Here is a 24,045-nt window from a genome sequence, read left to right on the forward strand (position 1 = left end):
AAGCGCTGGGGTACTGTTCTCGAAACATTTTCCGGATCCAGTCTGACGCCTGGAGATTATTCTAAGGTAAGGAATTTGTGGCTAGAAGCCTCTATCATATAAGGTTAGACTGAAGGTAAAGAAGGGTGTCAAGCATATTTTCAAGTGCAGGACTTAGCTAAAACTGATTTCAACCATCTCATATTGCCATATCTGGTGGCAGTGTGTCAAATTGAATAGCACTATAGAACTAGAGTTTTAATTATATTGCCCTCATATTTTTGGTAGTGTATCATTAAATTTGGATGAGCAACAAAAATCTATCCACCACTACCTTTGTAACAGTTTAATCAGATATGTGGCAATAAAGCAACTTCAATCTCAAATGGGCCTTTGGAACCTATTTGACTCAACTCACTTTAACCTATGTCATCCTCAATGTTCCACTGTTTTAACTGAGACGGTTTGTTCACAACAAGGAAAATGAAAACAACTATTATAGTGCTCGGAGACATGAAAATGTCCACCTTTTTATGTAATCACATGCCAGACCACGCTTCTAGTTTCGTAGTCAGGGTAACATGAAACTCAGGAAAACGTCTGAATAATACACTTCTTTAATGGCATGCACTGGTAATACAGGGTTATTCACATTGGTTTTACAAGGCGGCTCAGATGTACTCACACAACTCTAGGAACAGCACCATCCTGAATAAGATCACACATTTAGTCAAACATCCATCTGAAACCAAATAAAACCCATAAATATTTGTATAGGCGGCGTCTTATTATGTCTTGCCCATGTGAGACTTTCACTAGAGGAAGCCTGAAAAAATCTATTTTTTGAAAAAGGTATCCTGGGGGGTCCAGGAAGGGTGTAAGGGGGGCTCACACTAGTCATGCAAGTTCTTATCTGGCTATAAAGCAGTTGCGTTAAGGCCGATTCTTGCAATATAGCAGTTTTCATTTACAATAAGTGCTAACTTCATCTCAAATCAAATGGCAACAAAGAATGTCTGGGCTGTTTTCCTGCCTACTTTCACCCCCATACTTGTGGTCACCGTTCATAAAAATCTGATGCCTTCTATTGATAACCTGACACAGAATATCCTTTTTATAAACCAGACTTTCTGGAGATTTCAGGGGGAGATACATTAGCTTCCTCTCATAGCGTGTAGGGAAATAAAAGGTCCTGCAGAAGACTAGCATTTCATTGAAATTCAATGTTTTAGTACCTCTTATGTTAGGAAATAAAATAAGCGGCTAGTTCTATTTACTTTTAGGCCCAGCGGCAGTCCCTGGGTACGATTAGTAGTGACAGATCCTTATTATTATAATGGGTGATCAGTGGATTGTTTCAAATTACAATACCATGACTTGAAGTGAACTAGAGTTTGGAAGCTAACACTGTGTTTCAAGCTCTTACCGTGGGATCAGAAACCATGCGGTAGAAAACACAAGAAGAATCTGTTGCAAGTGAGCCAGGTCTTCGATTCGACTTTGTGCACCTTTCATTCCACAGCTTAGCAGATCCAGCTACTTCCCAACTTCCAGAATTCAGAACGTAAGTCGACAGAAAACCTTCAGACAAAACAAGGAATTTTACAACAGCACTAAGAAATAGACTTCAATGTTTTCCTTTGGCTTCTGACATATTGTCCCCTGCTCCTAGAAGCACACCTCATCAGCCATGTGAGTTAAGGGGTAAAATAGTGCAATGCACTGTCTGAGATGGTCTAAATAAACATAATTTTGACTTATTACATTTTCAGAGTCTTCCTGTTATAGGTATGTGTTTAACTAGCCTGGTAGAGAGCTTTGTATGGTCAGGTTTACTTCTGACAATGCTCTTCATTTCATTGGTCCCTGCATGAATCTACACCAGGATTGTATGGCAAGAAGAGAGAAAGGACAGTCTGCAAGTATAATAGGGACAGAGATTCCACATCTACCTGTCCCAAAAACTAGAAATACCGCGGATACTTGTGCAGACTCTCTTGAATAACAAAGCAAGTGGTAAAGCACAAGGTGGAACCATAGTCATGCACAATTCCAGAACACAACAAGTTTCACAGCATAAGGGGGCTCACCGTAAAACAAAAGAAGAACAGAAGAGGCAGCAACCCAATATGCAGGTAAAAGAAGAGGGTATGACAAAATAAAAGAATACGATGATTTGGGGGTAGAAGGAAAGGGGGAATGTTAGCAATGGGATTCAACGAGACTGGGCGCGTAATGACCAATGAGGCCTTGGGGTAGGAGATATCAAAGGGGAGAGGGATTGAGGGTCAGATGTTAATTTGGAATTCATATCCAAGAAGAGAAGGGTAGTTCCTCTTGTGAGGTGGGTTTTGGTTTGTGTACAGAAGGATTGAGTTCAAAGGAACGGAAAATAAAACATGGACAGAACAAATAAGAAAGGAGCATAAAGGGGCCACTGATGGTTAGAAAAACAGGATAATAGTGAGGGGTAGCTAGAAGGATAGCACGTCCAAGCGGGGAGAGATCCCCAGCAAGCAGGTGTAGAGGTCCAAGTGATCCAGGGGCCTAATAATGAGCATTGAGAGAGAAAGTTGCATGCTTGCCAACATGACTAATTTGGGCAGCAAGCTACCACTTTTGCAGAAGCCCTATGGCCTTTAAACTAGACATCCTGCAGCTTTATGAGGAGTGCCTAGATACAAAATAAAATAACAAAATAAGCCCCAGGGCAGCCTTATGGTGGCGGACTAGACAGGTAGCCCTAATAGCCAATTAGCCCGTGCTATCCGGCTTCCCATCCAATAGAAAAACCGCAAGGGTGGGGTTGGGATTACTTTCGAGCTCACATCAGAGATATGAGCCCTAATACTGGTCGTGGGCAGATTGACTTAGCCTGCTCTTATGCAGCTGCTATGCACTGCGCGATGAATGCCTTCCCAGGTGATATGTAAAGAAAGAAGTTTCCGGGAGCCATGTGCCTTTCCTTTTCCATTCTTCCAATGAGCAGAAGAGGCCTCTCAGAGAAAGTAGGGCACTACCAACCAGACTGAAAGGCAAAGAAAAGTCATTCACTTACGACTGCATGGAGAATGTTCCAAAAGTGAGTTTTACACTGAAGCAGCGGTGTCTATTACTGTGCTGTATTTTATGGCACTTGCGCTGTACTTGCTTAATTTGAAATGGTGACTGGTCCCGACAAATAGGCTGGGAACAAACAAATGCATGTGTCCTGTATTAGCATCCCAGGCCTAGCATCTTCTGTTTTACAGATAAATGTGAAAACAAGAGAACAGGAAAAGGAAACACTTCAGGCCACTTGCATTGGAGAGTTCTTTATACCAATTCCAATGGACGTTGAGAGTCTTTCACAGTTTGTTTTCAGAACGTCAGTGGGAAAAGCTGCATTTTACATCAATTTGGGGCAGTAGCTTGGTCCTTCTTGTAAAATGAAGACCGTGCATTTTAAATACTTACTGGTTGCAAACTAGATGCAAAATAAATATAGTAACTGCCTGAGCAGAATGGGGGCATGGGGCAGGGTTATTAGGACATCACAGAGACAATGTACTAGTACTGGCCTTTTAGACAACATCAGCTCTTGTTTCCTTTTCGAGGAAACTGGGTAAACCTGCCAAAGCTGGGTTGCTTAAAATCTACCACGCTAAATGCCTTAGCGTAGCAACTTACGGCGCAGGGGTTTGGGGTTATGCTCCTGTAGATAACCTACAAAAGGTTCAAAACGGGTTTTTAAAATACATATTGGCACTTCCCCAAAGTGCCCCAAAATACGGCTGCCACATCGAGCTGGGTATCGATTACCTAACAGATAACATCAGATGTCAGCCGATCTTGTTGTGGCACCGTATTTGGACTAAAACGCAATGTCATTTAACCCGTTCCTTGATAACCGACTGCTTAGCTCTGGCAAATTGGAGCAAAATCCCTTGGCTTCTAAACGTCCCCAATTTCCTCAAGGACTTGAACTGTACATTTTACTTCTCTGAGCCCATGACAATGTCAGATATCTCCAGGAAGACCTGAAAAATCTTTGTCTAATCCATCTCAAAGATTTGCGTCTTTCCCAAGAAGTAATCAAACCATCTAATGTACAGATCCTATCGGTCCAGTCAGCTCCTGGTATTGAACCATACCTAACATTTTTCTTAACTAATCATGAAAAATATGTTTTGACTAGGTTTCGATTTAATTCTTTTTTTCGCCTTGTTACTTTTCCCAACGAACATGACTGGTCGCATGATTTAACGAAATGCCCATGTGACGGAATATCATCCCAGTCTACAATGCATGTAACTTTGTTCTGCAGATATTACGAGCGCCCCCGAAAGCGTTGGATCATTCCCCTTCTTCGTAAAATGGGCCTGAGAACGTGTCAGCCCGCTTATCTGGCCTTGCAGTCTTTAGATTCCCAACACGCTGCTAAGTGTGTAGCATGCTTTTTAAAATCATGTTTAAAAATTCGCTGTATAGTTTGAGCTTCTGTATACTTGTTTTCATGTTCTCTTGTACAGTATTTTAATGATTTATTTTTAGTAAAGGTTTTTAAATGTTTAACAGCTTTTAATTGTATCAAAATATCATGACTTTAATAGGTATTGTAATATTTTTCTGTACTTTTTATGGTTCTGCTATGTGATAACCGAATAAAAGTTTTGAAAGAGAGAAAGAAAGACACGAGGCACTGCATTCCGGAAGTTGTAGGCTTTGGTGAATTCAAATCAAATGAGCTGTCTTAGTTTATTACCCGAAGTATTCCTATTGCTATTTTCTCTGGCTATTTCCCTGCAGTCTGAAAGAAGGTATTGATGTTCTTTTCTGTGTTGTTTTTGTCAGGTCGAATATCATCTCATGCCATTTCCGGTTACATCATTGTTTAGCAAACTACCACGGTTGAAACCTGAACCATCTTCTGACTCTGCCATTTAGATTGGTCATACAGAGAGTATTGGCACAAGTAGTAAGATACCAGCATCATGGAAAATGACCTAGATTGTTTGGTTTTTTTAAAAATCCCCTGATGATTGCGGCTCGTACCGGCCAATATCACTTATCAATGCGGACATTTATATTATATTTATTTATATTTATATTTTTGCAAAAATACTCGTGAATCGCCTTCCCCCTGCTATACCGGGGCTAGTATCTCCTCATCAACACAGTTTCATCCAGGGTAGGGATACTACAGCACACGTTAATATGGCGGTCAGTGCTTTCAATATAGCAGGGAAGATGTTAACCCCCCTTGGTAAGGTACTTTTAGACACTGAAAAGGTTTTTGATAGGGCAGGCTGGGATTTTCTGTGGACCACACTCACAAAGTTTGGTGTTAAGGGACAATATAAACAGTGGATCCAAGCTTTATATAATAAACCCCAGCTAAACTAGTATACTCAGGCTTACAGTCATCAAGTTTTCTGATCCTCTGTGGTACAAGGCAGGGCTGCCCCCCTTTCACCTTTGTTATTTGCTTCATACATTGAACCATTTATCTATGCTTTGCAGTCGAATTATCAAATCACGTCATTAGTGGCAGGCGTCACTCCGCTTAAAGTTATCCCCTATGCAGACAATATCACGGTTTTCACAACGGAACCAGCTAGAGTGATAAAGGTAATTGAGGTTGAAGCAATCAAGTTTGGCTCTATTTCGGGGTATAACCTAAACATTAAAGAAACCACAAATTCTTCTAAATTTTAAGCCAGGAGAATAAATCTATGGTGTTTGTTCTGTAGCTACCTATCTAGGGGTAACACTCTGCGCAGATAGATAGGGTATTCTCTTTGAATTATGAATCTTTACTGAAAGATACAGCTATATCTTTAAAGAATTGGCATAAATTGCCTGAAGGTATTATTGGACATTCTAACGAAGATATTACCAAAATGTTTGTATCTATTCCGATCCATTCCTTTGCGGGTTCCCAACTCTATTTTTAAGAGATTAGAGGGCGTTCTAAGCAGCTTCATTTGGGGTTATAGAATAGGTCGGAGAGCAATAGATCTGTTAAAGCTTCCATAAAAGCAGGGAGGGTTTGATTTTCCTGATTCTAAAACGTATTTTTGGTCTGCCTTTGACGGTCGGTTTTGTAGTTACTTAAATCTTACACATACGATTTTTTTTCATCAATTCATGTTGGGGAGGATAGTAATATGTTTTGGTTTAGAATTAATGACCCAAATTATTTTAAAACAGTCAAATTTAAGACCATACGAGATAGTAAACATATATGGCGTGCTATCGCTTCTAGATGTAATATATCACTTTATCATGTGAAACTTCCCCTATGGGGCAATCCGCTATTCCCAGAGTTGCTCCAAGATGTTGCAAGCAAACGCTGGGCTAGTTATGGGATTATTTGTCTTGGGGATCTTTTTGATTGTAATGGTCTTGCATCCTTTAAGAACTTGCAGATGCAGGTTAAGCTACCTGATCATATGTTTTTCAAATATCTCCAAATTAGCGATTAATATCCAAGACCTTTAACTCTGACAAAAACGGCTAATTCTGAGATTTGGGAGTGTTTGCCTAAGGAGAAGACACAATCTCTGATAAGCCATATGTATAACGGCCTCAATAATTACAGACAAAGTGATTGTGAGACTGGCGGAACGTTGGAGTAAGACTCTGGGGATAGGGGTTACATCACTTGCCATAGAACAAGCACTAAGTATCATCGATGACTCCGTTCATTCTATTAATCTGCGGCCACAGCAATTTCGAACTATATGCAAGCTGTATTACACTCCAGAAAGGATAGCTAAATGAGCCTCGCCCAATTCGGTCAGTGCTCGGGCGAAATGTGCTAGATGCGACCTGTATGTGGCTAGTTTAACGCACATGTTCGCAACATGCCCGGCACTGAAGCTATTCTGGCAGCAGGTGGGTCAAGTATTCTCACAGAGATTGGGGATTGATTCACCTGTTTCAGTTATGGAAATTATGATTGGTTTTGATAATATAAATTATAGACTTACTCGTCTATCCTCAATACTACCCGCTAGGCTGGTAATTGCCCGGGCACGGATTGCTCCAAAACCTCACTCTATAAATGATTGGTGGATGTTGGTTAGGGAAACGTATGAAATGGAACATGCGCTGGCAAGAACAAGGGGTACTCGCTCTATGATAAAATTAAATGCAATATGGGGGCTTTTATTTTAGAAACAGGTCTATGTGATTGTAACTGGGTATGATTCTGTTAATCATTATGCTTTGGCAATTCCTCGCTATTTAATGATCGATGTCATCCTGTCTTCAACACTTGCATTATGTTTTTTTTTAAGGGGGGGTTGGTTTCCATGTAAATATGTGCTGAGTTTGTTGCCCTCATGTTGACAAATAAAAAATGTTTAACCGCTTCGCTGTGGCCGGAATTCACCCGCGGTGCTGAGGAATTCCAAGCGTACGCGGTTCGGACAGCCCCAGTCCGTCCTCTGCACATGCCCACAGTGATGTCAGACAATCGGGGGCCGTCCAACACATGAAAGAGGTTAAAAAAAGGAAAAAAAGAAAAGAAAAAAGAAACATGAAACATTCAACCTCTTTCTAGTCAAAAAATCGTAGCAAGTATGAGGTTGTGTACAGGACTGAATAGACTGATTGATGGAAGACCTACTGGGCACCCACTAAAAGGAGCAAGAATACACTACGGGTCAAGTAGGAGTTATTTACAAGCATAGAGACCATTGTTTGGCACCACTAAGCACATTCGGAAACCGGAGTGATGTAGGAACTCTATGGGAGAAGCGCCTTAGGAAAACTGCAGCATCGTAAAGGTGGAGGACGAAGGTCACCAGCAAGTTCATTGATTTCGGGTTGGTCCTGGCTAAGCAAGAAATTACTTCCCACTGGAAGGCGAGGCAGGGGCCCAGTCTAGCACGCTGGAATAGGGAGCTGGAGAAGTGGGCGGAAAGCGAAGGGAACTATAGGTTATGTATGGCACAGCGTAATGGGAGTGAGAAATCACTGGCAATGGCCACCGCATGGGTAGCACTCCTAAAGTTGGTCAAGCACCCGGCTGTAGAAGACGAGGACTCACTTGACGAGAGCGACGGGGCACGGGCCTCTTGAGCGACCCATCCCGCCTGCGGCAGTACAGTGCGTCTTGGAATCCCTGCGACCACAGTAGGAAAATTTCCCCCCGTGTCCCTGATCCTCTAAAGACTGCACCCTGCGAAGTGGAGGGTTTGGTGGGTGGTGCAGGAGTGATCCTCTAAAGACTGCGCGCTGCGAAATGGCGGGTTTGGTGGGTGGTGCAGGAGTTTTGTTTATCTTCCTGACTATCTTAGCGACCAGCGACAAGCTTTGGACTGTGCTCTGTTATGGGCTCCTTGTAGGGGGATGGCGACGACTTCACAGTCGGTTCGTTATTGTATCTATTGTACTGCATGCTGATTACCTCTGTGGATCATTTCAAGGCCCGAAGAATTGACTGTATGTTTGCTGAAAATCAATAAAAGTCTGTTTTAAGAAAAGAAAAAATAGTAAAGGTGGAGGCTTGGAACAGGCTCAGGTATGAAGCCAGATTGCATAATGGAGCCAGTGACTGTGATGGATTACATAGGCACCTACCTGATGAGGTGAGCAGCCTAAAGGACAGACTGACTTGCAAGCTATTAGGAACAAGAAGCAACAGCCCATTAAAATCTTGGTGCGTATTACGGAAGTGCCCCGGGGCCGCAACGGGTGTTAGCACCTGCTCTAGGTGCCCCCTGGGAACTTTTGTATTACAGGGCTGCAGTAACTTGTGCAGCCTCTTCTGTAATACAGATAGCGCTGACGCTATACTGGCGTTCCTTCATTTGCATGCGGGTGTGGCCCCATGTAAATGAGGGAATCCCTTTGCCTCTGTGCCCCACGTCTGTAGGCAAAGAAGCTATCAGGAGGCACACTATCAGTACACCCCCTAATGGCAACCCTCTGGAAGGGAGATAGGGGGTCCTATGGACACTCCCAAGACATCCCTTTGCAGGCAGGTGCAGTCACTCACTGCACCCACCTCCAAGAGGATCTCTATTCCCCCTTAAAAGTGCAGGAGGGTTGCCGCCGGCACAGTGAAACATGGAGAGGATGCTTCAAAGCTGCTCCGTACTTCACTTGAATGCGTTGCCCCCAGAACAGCACGACTTTGCGGCTGCCCTGGAAGCAGAGCATTCAATAGAATACAGCACATTCTCCTTGTTTGCGCAGGGCTCTTCTTTTAAAAGGTGGCCCCTGGTCCCTTACTCTGATGTCTGATGTAAGTCTCACTGGAGTTCCACTTATTGTTTTTTTTTGGCGTGACAAAATATATGTTTCGAGTGCGCTTTGGCCTTGGAACCTGTGCTATGTTTGCAATGAGTGAAATTTGTATTGCAAGAATGTTCTCACTGTGAAGTTATGATGTGCTGGTTTGAAATTGAAATAAAGCTAAACTTTCAACACAAACTGTTTTGCAAACACAGTGGATTACAGTGGCGTTTCTGGAGGACATGCATATATCAGTGGACCTACAGCTTCCGCCACTCAAATCTGAGAGTTTAACACACGTTCGAGTTGCACTCACCTGTGATATACATTTGCCTCAGACAAAGACGTTTTAGAGGACTTGTCTCGTTTTGCATGCACAGGTGTAATCGGGAAAAAAATCATAATGTAGTAACTGTGAAAAGCAAAGGAAGAATCCAGGATCTGGATGTCCATAAACAGGAAACAAAAAGTAGAGACACCATGTGCTGAATCAGTTCTAACTGGAAAAAGAAGCCAAGGAGCCAGGTTTCTAGTACGCGGCACATACGAAGACATTCATCAGAGGTAAAAAAAAAAAAAAAATTTTAAAAAGACCACTATGCGTACCATGTCTGCCCATTACTCACACACTCAAACTTACTTTTCTTGTAGTTCATTTTCATCACTTTGTTTACACTACCATGTCGCTCCACTTCACACATGCAACCTCAACTAGCCCTTTCGAGCATACACAGACCATAGTTATGATGTAGACTCTCTCCACCTATTCTCTACAGCTGTCAGGGGGCCCTTTGTTTTCTCTATATCTCCTCATACCTCTTTCAGGCACTCCATGTATGTCACAACCCTAGTTTGCATAATTACCATCTCTTCTCGTACAACTCAGCATAAATACTATGGACGACGTGCAGACATGGTGCACTTACTATATTTTCACTTCCTATAAACATGTAAATACCTGCTGCATTGTGTCCCACTGCCAGCACAAAATTTGAGCAAGGGAAGCGCTTATCGCTTGAGGTTTCCGTTGATGGGCTGATTTCAGAGTTCCACGACACATGAACCTCCCTGTCAAAGAGAAAGAAAATCACATGAAAAAAAATACTTCTTAGAAAGCACCTGTGAGAAGTTGGCATGATATATGATGTTTCCAATTCTGGAACCACCTTGTATCAGTCCAAACAATCCCTTATGGTGTCTGGTTGTAAGTCAACCTTATAGACAAGCTATCTTAATGGTAGCATAGACTAAGCAGCCTTAAAGGTTAAACTCAAGAGGTCGTGTTAAGCGAGCTGTTTTACCAATCACAATTCTGTAATATCAAATGAAAGGACACCACACAAGTATATATTATAAAAATATATGTGTTTATTTCTAAAATATTCCCCAGTACTCTTTATGAGCAAAGGGGCACAAGCGTTAAATCAAAAGCACAGTATAACATATGAAAGTTGCACAATTATGGATGAGGGCGGGAGGCCACTCAAACCATATATTAAGAAAGTGGTATAAGAGATACCAATCCAACAGTGGTTAGGCCTAGGGCCTAGGGAATCGCTGGGAGCAGTCGGGACAAGCAATGCTGAAGTCGGGAAAAGCCCGCGGGATTCGGGTGCAGCGCTTAAAACACACGCATGCACCAATGCAAAGTCAATGGTGCGTAAAAGTTACACAAATAGAGTTTAAGGATACTTCCGCGGAACCTAGATGGACAAAACTTTAGACACAGACCCTAGAGGTGTGTACCAGTGTGGGAACACCGGCGTTGCTGAGTTACCTCACCCACAGGAAGCGGGTGCATATGGTCGAAGTGGCGTCGGGTTTCGTCACGCAGGTTGTTGGTGCTTGAAGCTGAAGATGCTGCAGGCGATGTGAAGGAGAAGTGTCCGGAGTGATCCAAGGGTGGATCAGAGTAGAAAAGTACCTGAAAGCAGAGGGGACAGAGTCTGGGTCACTCAGCAGTGACCAGAGTGGAACCAGGACGGAACCAGGCAATGTCGGGCGCAATCAGGTGGTTGTCAAGGAGCTTCTCTCCGCGGCCACGTGGGCTCTGGGGCATCTGCGACGTCCAGGAGCGGGTCACGAGCTGTCCCACGCAGGCTCTCGCCGTCGGCGCTGTCGGCTTCAAGATCGGAGCAAACAACACTTGGCAAGAGCAATCCATGCAGGACTGGAAGATTGCTTCTCACTCGGACCAGGAGGGTCAGAGCGGGTGCTCCTTTTCAGAGGAGCTGGTGCAAGTCTGGAGCAACCAGAATCACAAGTCCGTTTAAGGTTTACGCCGGCACAGGGGCCACAAGCCAGCTGGCAAGTGACCGGGCCAACGCGTCGAGCCAAAGAAAGCAGAAGGGCCCCACGCAGCACTCGTTGAGTGTGGAGGGGTGAGCTTCGGTGCACAAGTGGCTCAGGGTTGGGGCTTCTCAAACCCCGGTGTACAGCTTTGAGGGTCACTCGTGGGCTGCACGATCAGCGTCTCGTGGTCTTTTCAAGATGGCGTGCCCCACGCTTCCGGTCGCCTCCACGGGTCTCAGCTCTGCAGGGACTGTGGATCGGGCTGTAAGAAGGCAGGCAAGCTTGATCTCGTCGATCTCTGTCGCTCGAGTTCCGGCGGGAACTGCAACAAAGCAGACGTCGAGGTGCTGGATGGTGCCTGTTTGCACAGGGTGGTCACTCCTTGACCACAAGGGAGATTCTTCAGTCTTCTACGTTGAGTAGGATGTCGAAGGGTCCAGAGTTTTGTTTCAAATGTTTCATCAGGATAATCTGAGTGCGTTGGCACTGCTCCCATTCTTATACCAATCTAGGGGGCTGGATTACCTGCTAGGTCCCCTCCTACCCAGCCCCTGTCCCAGGCCGCGCTGGGACAGGGGCTGGTGTGCCCCAGAACCGGTTTGGCCGGAATATGCAAGGGGCAGCCTTGTGCGCCCCAGGCAGTGTCTGGTTTCTTTCAAACCTCCCTGCTACAATCCACTATCTCCTGTATGGGGTGGTGTAACACCTCCCTGCGACAGGAAAGCCTTTGTCCAGGCCTCCTTTGCTGAGTTTCGGTCAGCAGCAGGAGGTCAGACTTGTGTCTGTGGCAGAAGCATCCATTTTGTGGATCTGAGGCTCTTTTAAAAATCAACCGCGTTTCAGTAAAGTAACATGTCTTCTCCCTCTAGAGGGGTGGAATGCTATCCCCGTCGACAGAACTGTCGAGGGGATAGTATTCCAAATCGTATGGCACCTTACACATGTTTTGATAAAGCCAAACCAAAGTTGCTATATAACCGCGAGGATTATAATGCACTTAATAGTATATGGTATGGCATTATCCCGGAACAGCTTAGGGAGTTGTTCCCGATAGCTGCAGACAGGCTCAGCTCATGCCAGAGCTCCATCTCACATTAAACCACGCACTCTGCCTCCAGGATTGATAAGGCCTTCCATAGGAGTGGCTCACAGGTTTATATGTGTCCAGATATAGGTTTAGATATAGGTATACTATATCTAAGCAAGGGGTGATTACACCCACTTGCCCCAGCTGAGTGATCAGCCAGTTGTATCAATTTAAGAACCAGCCAGGGGTGGCAAAAGCTATGCTTCAGCCCCTGGTAGGCCTTGGTGGCACCTATGCCCTGAGCACCTATAGTGCATGGTACAGGGGCTGACAAGGAGTCCATTTCCAATTGGGTTATGTACCTATAGTACATGTCTGTGAATTTAGAGAGAGAACAGCAGGCTGGGGGTCTGATTAGCAGGCCCACAGCCTCAGTAAGTCGAAAACCAGTGAAGCAAAAAGCAAAAATTGGGGTGATAGCAGACCCATATCTCCTACACAACCCCCCCCCCCCAAAACGCAGGGACATTAAACTTAACCTTGACCAGATAAGTCGTCATGTTCTAAGTGGAAGTACCTGGAGAGACCATCTGCATTACCATGGTCAGTCCCTGGGCGGTGCTCCACTGTAAAGTCCATCCGCTGTAGGGAAATGGACCACCTGAGCAGTTTGGGATTTTCACCCTTCATCTGATTTAGCCACAAGAGGGGCTTATGGTCTGTCTGAATTTTGAAGTGAGTTCCAAACAAGTATGGCCTCAACTTCTTCAGGGCCCAAACCACAGCAAAGGCCTCCCTCTCAATAGCTGACCAACGTTTCTCCCTGGGGGTCAGCCTTCTGCTAATAAAAGCAATGGGCTGGTCTTGACCATCTGTATTCAGTTGTGAAAGCACAGCTCCCACCCCCAACTCAGAAGCATCTGTCTGTACAATGAACTGTTTGGAGTAGTCCGGACTCTTCAGGATAGGTGCAGAGCACATGGCCTTCTTCAGGTCATCAAATGCCTTTTGACAGCTAACTGTCCACTGAACCTTTTTGGGCATCCTCTTGGATGTCAAGTCATTCAATGGTGTCACAATGGACCCATAGTTCTTTACACATTTTCTGTAATACCCAGTCAGGCCCAAGAAGGCTCTGATTTGTGTCTGGGTAGTTGGAGGAGCCCAGTCCTGTATGGTATGGATCTTGCTCTCCAATGGTTGAACCTGACCCCCACCTACTAGGGGGCCCAGGTACACAACCTTGATCTGCCCTATCTGGCACTTGGTAGCCTTGATAGTCAGGCCTGCCTTTTGCAGGGCCTCCAGAACCTTCTTCAGGTGGATCAGGTGATCCTCCCAGGTGGAGCTAAAGACAGCAATATCATCTAGATATGCTGCACAAAAGTCATCCAACCCAGTAAGGACTTGATTCACTAACCTTTGGAAGGTGGCAGGTGCATTCTTCAAACCAAAGGGCATTACCACAAACTGATAATGTCCACTAGGGGTAGAGAATGCTGTCTTGGCTTTTGACTCTTCAGCTAGTCTGATCTGCCAGTAGCCAGCTGTCAAATCAAATGTGCTCAGAAACTTGGCAGAAGCCAATTTATAAATGAGCTCATCTGCTCTTGGAATGGGATGTGCATCTGTCCTAGTGACAGCATTGAGACCTCTGTAGTCCACACAAAACCTCATTTCTCTCTTTCCATCTTTGGTATGAGGTTTTGGTACAAGGACCAATGGGCTAGCCCATGGGCTCTCTGATGGCTCAATCACTCCAAGCTCCAACATCTTTTGCACCTCAGCCTTTATACAATCCCTGACATGGTCAGGTTGCCTGTAGATCTTATTCTTCACAGGCAGACTGTCACCAGTGTCCACCTCGTGGGTGCACCAGTTAGTTTGACTGGGTGTGAGTGAAAACATATGTCTGTGGGCCTGCAACACCTGTCTGCAGTCCACCTGTTGCTGCTCAGTGAGGCTGCCTGCCAAGGCTACTCCATCAACTGAACCATCATCAGGGTTCTGGGAAAGCAGGTCTGGGAGAGGGTCACTCTCTTCCTCCTGATCCCCATCTGTGGCCATGCGGAGACTCATGTCCTCCCTGTCAACAAATGCTTTCAAACGATTTACATGGAGCACCCTGTGGGGGCTCCTAGGGGTTCCAAAGTCAACCACATAGGTGACTTCTCCCTTCTTTTCAACAATTGGGTAGGGTCCAGTCCATTTGTCCTGGAGAGCTGCTGGGGCCACTGGCTCCAACACCCACACCATCTGCCCTGGTTTGTACTCCACCAGAACAGCCTTTTGGTCATGCCAAGCTTTCTGTAGTTCTTGACTGGCCTCCAGGTTTTTGGATGCTCTTTCCATATACTCAGCCATCCTGGAGCGGAGACCAAGTACATAGTCCACAACATCTAGCTTAGGCTTTTTGAGAGGTAACTCCCATCCTTCCTTAACCAAACATAGTGGACCCCTCACAGCGTGGCCAAACAAAAGTTCAAAAGGGCTGTAGCCAACCCCCTTCTGTGGGACCTCTCTGTAAGCAAAGAGCAAGCAGGGTAAAAGGGTGTCCCATTTCCGCCTAAGCTTCTCTGGTAATCCTTTTATCATTCCATTGAGGGTCTTGTTGAATCTCTCCACAAGCCCATTGCACTGTGGGTGATAGGGTGTGGTAAACTCCACACCCCTTCCACATTGCCTTTAAGTATCCAGACATGAAGTTGGTACCTCTGTCTGAAAGAACCTCCTTTGGAAAACCCACTCTTGAGAACACTGCAAGAAGGGCCTTTGCCACAACAGGTGCTGTTGTGGTCCTCAGGGTAATTGCCTCTGGATACCTGGTGGCATGATCTACTACCACCAGTATAAATCTGTGCCCAGATGCTGTTTGAGGATCCATGGGACCCACAATGTCTATTCCAACTCTTTCAAAGGGTACCCCCACCACAGGTAGTGGTATCAGGGGGGCCGTTGTTGTGCCCCCTGACTTACCACTGGCTTGGCAAGTGACACAGGAGCGACAAAACTCCTTGACATTTTCTGACATATGAGGCCAGTGAAAGTGAGGGACAAGCCTATCCCAAGTCTTGTTCGGCCTAAGTGTCCTGCAAGGGGAATATCATGGGCCAAGGTAAGAAGGAAGCCCCTAAACTTCAAAGGTATGACCAACCTCCTGGTGGTACCAGGCTTGGGGTCTCTAGCCTCTGAGTAAAGGAGTCCACCATCCCAATATACTTTATGGGCACCTTGAGCATTCCCTGCAGCCTCAGCAGCAGCTTGCTGTCTGAGGGGTTCAAGTGAAGGGCAATCTAATTGGGCCTGCCCCAGGTCTGCCCTTGAGGGTCCCCCTGTCCCCAGAAACTCAACCTGGTCAGGCTCAAGTTCTTCTGAGACAGTCTCCTCTTGGACTGCAGAATCAGCTTCCTGTGAAGTCTGATCCTCAACCCGGGGCAAGTGGGAAGGCACAGCCTTAACCCTCTTGCTTCTTCTCTTGGGTTGTGGTTGGTCTAATGTTTCAAGATCCACCACTGGTTCAGGAAGGCACTTCTTAGCCTGAGACCTTGTCACTGCAAGGACATGAGCTGAAATCCCTAGCATTTCTGTATGAGTCCTGTACTCCACTTCTGACCAAACTGAGCTTTCAAGATCATTGCCTAACAGACAGTCTACTGGGAGGTCTGCACTTACCACAACTTTCTTTAGGCCATTTACCCCTCCCCAGGAGAAGTTCACAACAGCCACACTATGTGTGGTAGTGGTGTTGCTTGCATTGGTCACTAGGTAATTTTCACCTAGTACAATCTGACCAGGGTCCACAAAGTCAGGTGTCACCATAGTGAAGCTGGAACAAGTGCCCCTGTAGGCCTGAGCCAGTTTCTCATTTATCAAAGGTGTCTGCCTATACTTGCCCAGGTTACTGGGACTCACAGTAGTGGACAAAGATAAGTCCACATCATATAGGAGAACTGCATGAGTAGGGACTCTGACTAGGCCAGAGTCCATCTCAGTACCCAGGGTTAACCCTACTATACCCTTTGGCTGTGTACCACCACTGCTAACTGTACTAGGGGGTGCAGGTGCTTTAGGAGCTGCAGTGGTGGGGACTGGATTTTTCTTGGTGCATTCACTGCCCCAGTGTGAAACTGATTTGCAGGTATTACACCAAGGTTTCTTTGGGCCATCATTCTTCTTTTTCTTGTTACCATTTTGGGAACCACCCTCCTTATTACTAGTTTGGGGGCCTGAAGACTTCTGGTCCTTTTCTTTATCTTTCTGATTCCCACCCTTCTGGTCTGTTTTCTTCTGGTCACCACCATGGTTCTGAGGTTTCTGCTTAATCCTTGTTCTGACCCATTTGTCTGCCTTTTTTCCCAATTCTTGGGGAGAGGTCAGATCAGAGTCAATAAGGTATTGATGCAACAGCTGGTTCTGACAGTTATTAAGGGTCTGCTCTCTCATTATAAGATTGTACAATCCTGTATAGTCTGAGACTTTACTTCCCTGCAGCCAACCCTCCAGAGCCTTAGTGGCACAATCAACAAAATCAGTCCAGTCCTGAGTCTGTGCTTTTTGGGTGTCTCTGAACAACAACCTGTATTGCTCAGTGGTTAGGCCAAACACTTCAATAAGAGCACTCTTCAGGACAGAGTAGTTTTTGGCATCCTCAGGTCTAACTGTGAGGAGCCTATCCCTCCCTTTCTCAGAAAAGGAGTACCATAAAATTGCAGCCCACTGATCCTGAGGAACCTGCTGTACCATGCAGGCTTTATCAAGAGCAGTCATCCATTTGTTGATGTTGTCCCCTTCCTTGTAGGGGGGCACAATTTTTGTCAGGTTTCTATTGTCATAGCCCCTGTCTTTCTCTCTAGGAATATTGCTGCCACCAGTGGCATCTAAGCCACGCAACTTTCGTTCTCTTGCTAAAGCAAGTTTATCTTGAGCCAAGGTTATATCTTCCCTCTCTATTTGGAGTTGGACAGCCCTCATCCTGGCCCTATGCTCTTTCCTCTGGGGGGGTGGAGGGGGGGGCCCTTTGAGATTCTCTTGAGACACTAGAAATGTGAGAGTCCCCTGATGGAGATCTCGCCCTTCTGTTGCCTGGGAGAATTATGTTATGGGATCTGGGGAGGTGCTGGCCCTCTCCATTCCCATGTAGGTCTAAGTTGGCCTGGTTAAGCCTGGCAACTACAACCTGGTTACCCCTCTGATCCTGATAATCAGGCTCATCTACTTCTGAGCCCTCTTCCTCCTCTTCTTCCTCTTCCTCTTCTGGAGTTCTCATTCTCAGGGGTGTTCACTCCATCTCCTAAGTCTAAGGGAGCTGCACTCGCCTTATCTAAGTCATCCTTTTCCAGGATGGCTATCAGGGAAGGAATGGTGGGGTTTCTACCCCTTTTTAGCCCCCTTGCAATGCACAAGGCACCTAAGTCTTAGTGGCTAAGCTTGTCATAGCTGGAAGTTGCCTTGGTAAGGTCAACTGTCACAGGCGCAGAGCCTGAAGCTCTTCCTGTGTCAGACATGACTGCTAGTGAGGTGCAAGTGGTGCACTTACCTACACTAAGTGTTTTCCTACTGTACCTTGCTAGTGAGTTGTAGTCAGGGTGTGCTAATCCCTTTAATCTACAACTACTAAGTTCAGTAGAACTTAAATATGCTAAGCTTTTGATTTATATGTACCTAAGGTACTTGATGTGATCTTTCAATTTGATAAAAAGATTGCAATGGTAAAACAACAGCAAGCTCAAATCCGCACCGCTGCACACCAATGTGAGAAGTTGGCCTGATATATGATGTTTCCAATTCTGGAACCACCTTGTATCAGTCCAAACAATCCCTTATGGTGTCTGGTTGTAAGTCAACCTTATAGACAAGCTATCTTAATGGTAGCATAGACTAAGCAGCCTTAAAGGCTAAACTCAAGAGGTCGTGTTAAGCGAGCTGTTTTACCAATCACAATCCTGTAATATCAAATGAAAGGACACCACACAAGTATATATTATAAAAATATATGTGTTTATTACTAAAATAATCCCCAGTACTCTTTATGAGCAAAGGGGCACAAGCGTTAAATCAAAAGCACAGTATAACATATGAAAGTTGCACAATTATGGATGAGGGCGGGTGGCCACTCAGTCAGTCAATCAGTCAATATAGCTTTTTTCGATTTTGTTTTAAAATCATAAAAGCGTACAGTTAAAAACGGTTGTAGGTAAAAACATACATACAGTAACACATAGTATCTGAAGTTAAAAAGACTTTTGTTCAAATCTGTTTTTATTGTGAACACAGCGATAAGCCTACAACCCCTTATCGGGGCCGGCCGCGCAGAGAAAAGTCAGTAGGCGTAATTAACCAGGGGAGGTGGAATCCTTAACACAGCGCCCTGCCTACAACCCCCGGGGGGGCCGGCCGCGTGGCTTAGGGGAGAATACAACAAGAGGTGGCCATATGCTGGCAATGTGTCGTTGTGCGGGGGAGGCGCGTATGGGAAGGAGAGCAGTGGTGTCACATTTTCAAAGGCCCAACAGGGACCAAACTGCCCCAAAGAGGGGCGGAAGCCAGAGTGGCAAGCAGGAAAGAAGAAAAAGTCGGAAGAGGAGGAGCAGTGGTGAGGCGGAGAGGGGCCAGGGAGGTGTGTCTGCGGTCGCCTATAAGAGATGTAAAACGCAAACCAGCACTGGGGGAAGCGACTAAGAGCCTAGTCTGCTTGGATCAGCAGGGATGAGGGCGTCCTCGAACAATTGCAGAGCGCGGAGCCTGGGAGGCATGTGGCAGGCATAGCTGATGGAGCACAGGTGGCGCACGAGAGGTTCCCACACTGCCTTGAAGCGTACCCCCCTCAATTGTATCCGCGCCGTGAGCAGCTCCATGGTCAGGACCTGCCAGAGGCGCACGAACCAGGAAGCTATCGGCGGAGCCTCAGCCCGCTTCCAGTACAGAGCAATGAGTTGCTTGGCAGCGCCTAACATGTGAAGGGTGAGAATCCAGTCGCTGCGCGTGAGTGCTCGAAGTGTGGGTGGTCGAATGCCCAGCAGGAGTGTGCAAACCTCTTCAGGGAGGGGAAAACCCAACACCTTCTTAACGTGACTAAGGACCTCCTTCCAAAAGACAGCCAGGGCAGGGCACGACCACCAGATGTGTATGAAGTCACCAGTCGCAGTGCCACACCTCCAGCACAGAGGTGGGGAACATTTTGCTGAGTCGCAGGGGGGTGTAGTACCATTGCGTTAGCATCTTGTACGCGTTTTCCCTCTGCGGGATGCTGCGGTAGGTTTTGGGGATGTCATTCCAGAGCCTAGACCATTGAGATGGCGTGATTTCAGTGCCAGTCGCCGTCCGCCACTGCCTCTGGTAGGGATGCGCGGGCGGAGTGGAGGGGTGCTGCAGGATGTTGTAAATTTGGGAGATGAGTCGTTTCAGTCCCCCGAGGGAGCGTGCCAACTTCTCAAATGGAGTATACGCCCTGGAAGCAGCCTGATACATGTCGTCTCCCGAGATCCAGTGGCGCAGCTGCGCATACTGTAAGCTGGCGGTTAAAGGGAGGCTAAATTCTTCCCTGCAGTCCAGCCATGATTTAGGTGACCCACCGAGAAAGAGATCTCCTGCAACCCTGCAATCTCCTTGTGTCCAGCTCTCGAAAGCTCGGGTCCGGGCAGCAGGGGGAAAGTGTGGGTTACCTGCAATGGGGGTATGCGGAGAGGGGAACGTGGTTAAACCCTTGGACACTGCCACTCGGTCCCATACCTCAAGCACCGTCCTCGTGGGGACTGCCATATATGCGCTTCTGGAACGCGCCACCCGCGGTAACCAAGGCAGGTCCCATATGGTGCGTCCCGTGACCACTCGGTCCATGTGGAACCAGTGTTTGTCGCTTTCGCGTGCACCCCATTCGATCACGAACCGGAGGTGCGCCGCCCAATAGTAGTGGAGGAGATTCGGGCAGGCGAGGCCGCCCCTGTCTCTCGGTTCCATGAGGACTTTCTGCGAGAACCGGGGTCGCTTACCTCCCCATATGAAGGACGTGAGGTCGCGTTGGAGGTTCCTAATGCAGTGGATCGGGATCGGAGTGGGGAGGCACTGGAAAACATAGAGAATGCGGGGGAGGACCGACATCTTGACCGCATTGAGCCGCCCCAGCCAGGATATCATCAAGGGTTTCCATTTCCGCAGGTCTGCCAGGACTTCCTTGCGGCAAGAGGCCCAGTTTCTGGAGGACCACGAGTCGAGGTGGGGTGTGATGTCCAGACCCAGGTATTTAATGTGGTCATCCGCCCAACGGTAGGGCGTGACCCCCTTCAGGAAGGAGACCTCCTCTTCGGGGATGGTGAGGTTAAGTGCCCAAGATTTGGTATGGTTAATTTTAAGGCCGGACGCCTGCTCAAACAGTGAGAGGGCTTTGTGCACCGCTGGGAGGGAGACCCGAGGATTCGTAAGAGTAAGAATCAGATCGTCCGCGAATAGCGCTACCTTGTTGGTGCGTCCCCCGTGGGGGATACCATGAATGTCAGGAGTGCGCCTAATCAGCTCCGCCAGCGGCTCAACCGCTAGAGCGAACAGGAGCGGCAAGAGCGGGCATCCCTGCCGTGTTCCCCTGTGAATCGAAAGCGGCGAGGTCAGTTGGCCGTTGACCCGAATTCTGGCCTGTGGCCCGAGGTAAGGGGCCATGCACCTGGAGATCATGTTAGGGCCAAGACCTAGTTTCTTGAGAACCGCCCGTAGGAAGGTCCAGTCGACCCGGTCGAAGGCCTTTTCTGCGTCTAGTGAGAGGAGGCAGGCCGGGATTTTCCAATGGTGCACCTTTCCCACCAAGTGCGCCAGCCTGCGAACATTGTCGGCTCCCTGGCGATCTCGTATAAATCCCACCTGGTCCGGGTTCACCAATCCCGGCATGTGTGGGTCCAGCCGTTTGGCCAGGATCTTAGTGTAGATCTTGAGATCGGTGTTAAGGAGGGCGATGGGGCGATAGGAGGCACAGAGGTCGGGATCCTTCCCAGGCTTGGGGATCAGGGCAATTTCCGCCAGACCCATATCGGGGGACGGGCCAGTGGCGTCAGAGAAGGAGCCGTAGAGCCGCAGCAGATGCGGGCGGAGCTGGGTCAGGAACAGGCGATAGAAGGCCAACGGCAGGCCGTCCGGCCCCGGGGTTTTCCCCACAGGGAGGTCCTTGACAGCTTCCGTTATTTCCTCCTCCAGCAGGGGACCCTCCAACGAGGCTGCACACGCCGGGGACAGTGGAGACCCCTCGAAATCCGCGAGGACGGCCTCCCGTGCCTCCGCGGAGGTGGGCTCCTCGGCATACAGAGAGGAGTAGTAATCGACAAATGCAGCCTGCTTGGCCTTCTCAGAGGTGACACTGGTGCCATCCTGCCGCTTGACATTGGCGATGTGGGCCCTAGCGGCACGTGCCCGCAGCCTGCCGGCCAGTAGGCGACCAACCTTGTCCCCTCCCTCGTAATACCGCTGCTTGAGCGCTAGCATGGAGTGCTCCGCCTTGTTGGTGCGCAGGGCGCGGAGTTACCCCCTGAGATTGGCGAGAGTTCTCTTTGACGCCCGCGAAGGGGAGTCCCGGGCCCGGGCCTCCGCCAATTTGATCTTGGTAGCCAGGTCGGTTTCCGTCTTGAACGCTTCCTTCCTCCGTGCCACCGCCAGGGAGGTGATGTGGCCCGAATGGTGGCCTTGAAGGCATCCCAGACCGTGTGGAAGGGCAGGTCAGGGGTGTCGTTAACGGCGAAATACGAGTCTATGGCGTCACGGATGCTGGCGACGTCGTCCGCGTCCCGAAGGACCCTCGGCGGGAGCACCCACCTGCGTTCACGAGTGGCGCGGGCCAGGGGATCCTGAAGCAAGAGCTCCACGTGAGCGTGGTCCGACAGGGATATGTCGGATATAGCGGCAGTTAAGGAGTCTCGGGCCAATTCAAGGGAGGTGAAGAGATAGTCGATCCGGGAGTACGTCTGATGGGAGTGTGAGTAGAAGGAGTAGTCTCGGGCCCCCGGGTTGTGATAGCGCCACACGTCCACGAGTCCCAGGTCGGTAAGTTGCGTTCTAAGGGTAGAGGACATCGCTCCTGCACCGTTAAAGGGGGCTCCCGCACGATCTAACTTTGGGTCCCAAACAAGATTGAAGTCTCCGCCCAGGATCACATTGGTGTCGCCCGATGGGAACTGATCCGGCAGAAGTGCCTGGAGGTATTTGTCCTGCGACTGGTTGGGCGCATACACACATCCTAGAGTGAACTGCGCACAGCCCATCTGTACCGTGGCTCGGAGGAACCGCCCGTCAGCGCTCTTGAAGGGTTTCACGGATCCCCGCCTAATGCCAGCCCTGCAGAGGATTGCCACCCCGCTGTCTTGGTGTCAGAGGACGCCCAGTATTGTGTGGGGTATCTAGGGTGCGCCATGCGTTTGATGTCCCCCCTGAGAAGATGTGTCTCCTGGAGGAGGATAATGTCAGGGGAGTGGTGTAGGAGGTAGCGCCATATTTGCTTCCGCTTGTTGGGGGAGTTGAGCCCTTTGACGTTGAGGGAGAGGACCTTCAGGGGTGTAGGAATGTTCGCTGTCATAGCACTAAGGGGGAGTGAAGTCGCGCAGGACCCAGCGTAGCAGACCCCCCCGCAGAGAGGACAGCGGCAGCCTCGTCTCGCCTCCAGCGCGCCAACCCCCGCAGGACCCACCATGCCACCCCTCCGCAAGCGCGGGAAGAGAGTAGTAAGAGAGGGCAGTGTGAGAGAGAAGTAGGAAGAGGAAAGAGAGAAAAAAGAGAAGAGGCGCAGAGAAGAAACAGAACCAAAACAGGTACCGGACATCCTCTACCCGAGGGTTTGGATGAACTCAGGAATGTCACTTCCTACAGGACAAAGGGAGGGGGCGGAGATGTGGGTAGGTGAAATGGAGTCGAGTCGTCTCAGAGTCCGTGCACCCCGCTGCCTCAAGGTAGTCCGGGGGGTGTGTCGAGCCGTGGGACCTACATGGTCCATGCAGGTGCCTATGGGGCGCTGGGGCTCAGTGGTGTGGCACATGGCCTGGTAGAGGCAAAGGGTGTCGTCCATTCCCTTTGACCCCCGCTAGTGAGAGGGGGGGGCCCCACCCCCAAGAACAGTGGGGTTAAGGCACCATAGTGGATGAGGACAGACCAAAGTGCCCAGAGGGCAAGCGTGTGTTCAGGGCAGCTTGAGTCACAATAGCAATGGTCAGCGGCCTTCCGGGGTCGAGGGGCGATCCCCACCTTCAGAGCCAGAGGCGATAGGCTGGGAGGCCTGCTCCTCGCGATCGCCCTCAAGGGAGCGGATGTGCGCGATGATGTCCTGCTTGGTCTGCGAGGTAGAGAGTGCGTCCACCGGAGGGGACCGTCGACGTTTGCGCACAATGGACCATTCTGAACGTGGAGGTGCCTTCTCCGAGTGGGGAGGGCGAGTTGGACTGTGGTCCGGGGATTCCGGCATGCCTAGCAGTTGTGCCGCTTCTCGATAGGACCTGAGGGCCCTGCGCTTGCCCTCCCACCTGAAGATGAGCGCAAAAGGATGGCCTCACTGGTAT

General features: G+C 48.3%; 1 protein-coding gene across 1 annotated transcript in view; it reads right to left on the reverse strand.

The window, feature by feature from the left end:
* The window catches only part of PSMG1 (proteasome assembly chaperone 1), a 101,713-nt gene that overhangs the window by 57,060 nt on the left and 20,608 nt on the right, over positions 1-24,045 (reverse strand). The window contains exons 2-3 of the mRNA XM_086935422.1: positions 10,166-10,275; positions 1,406-1,560 (exon numbers count right to left, since the gene is read on the reverse strand). Coding sequence (XP_086791548.1) covers positions 1,406-1,560; positions 10,166-10,275 — 265 coding nt within the window. The remainder of the gene's footprint in view (positions 1-1,405; positions 1,561-10,165; positions 10,276-24,045) is intronic.

The sequence above is a fragment of the Lissotriton vulgaris genome, chromosome 8 (genome assembly GCF_964263255.1).
Source record: "Lissotriton vulgaris chromosome 8, aLisVul1.2, whole genome shotgun sequence".
NCBI lineage: Eukaryota > Metazoa > Chordata > Amphibia > Caudata > Salamandridae > Lissotriton > Lissotriton vulgaris.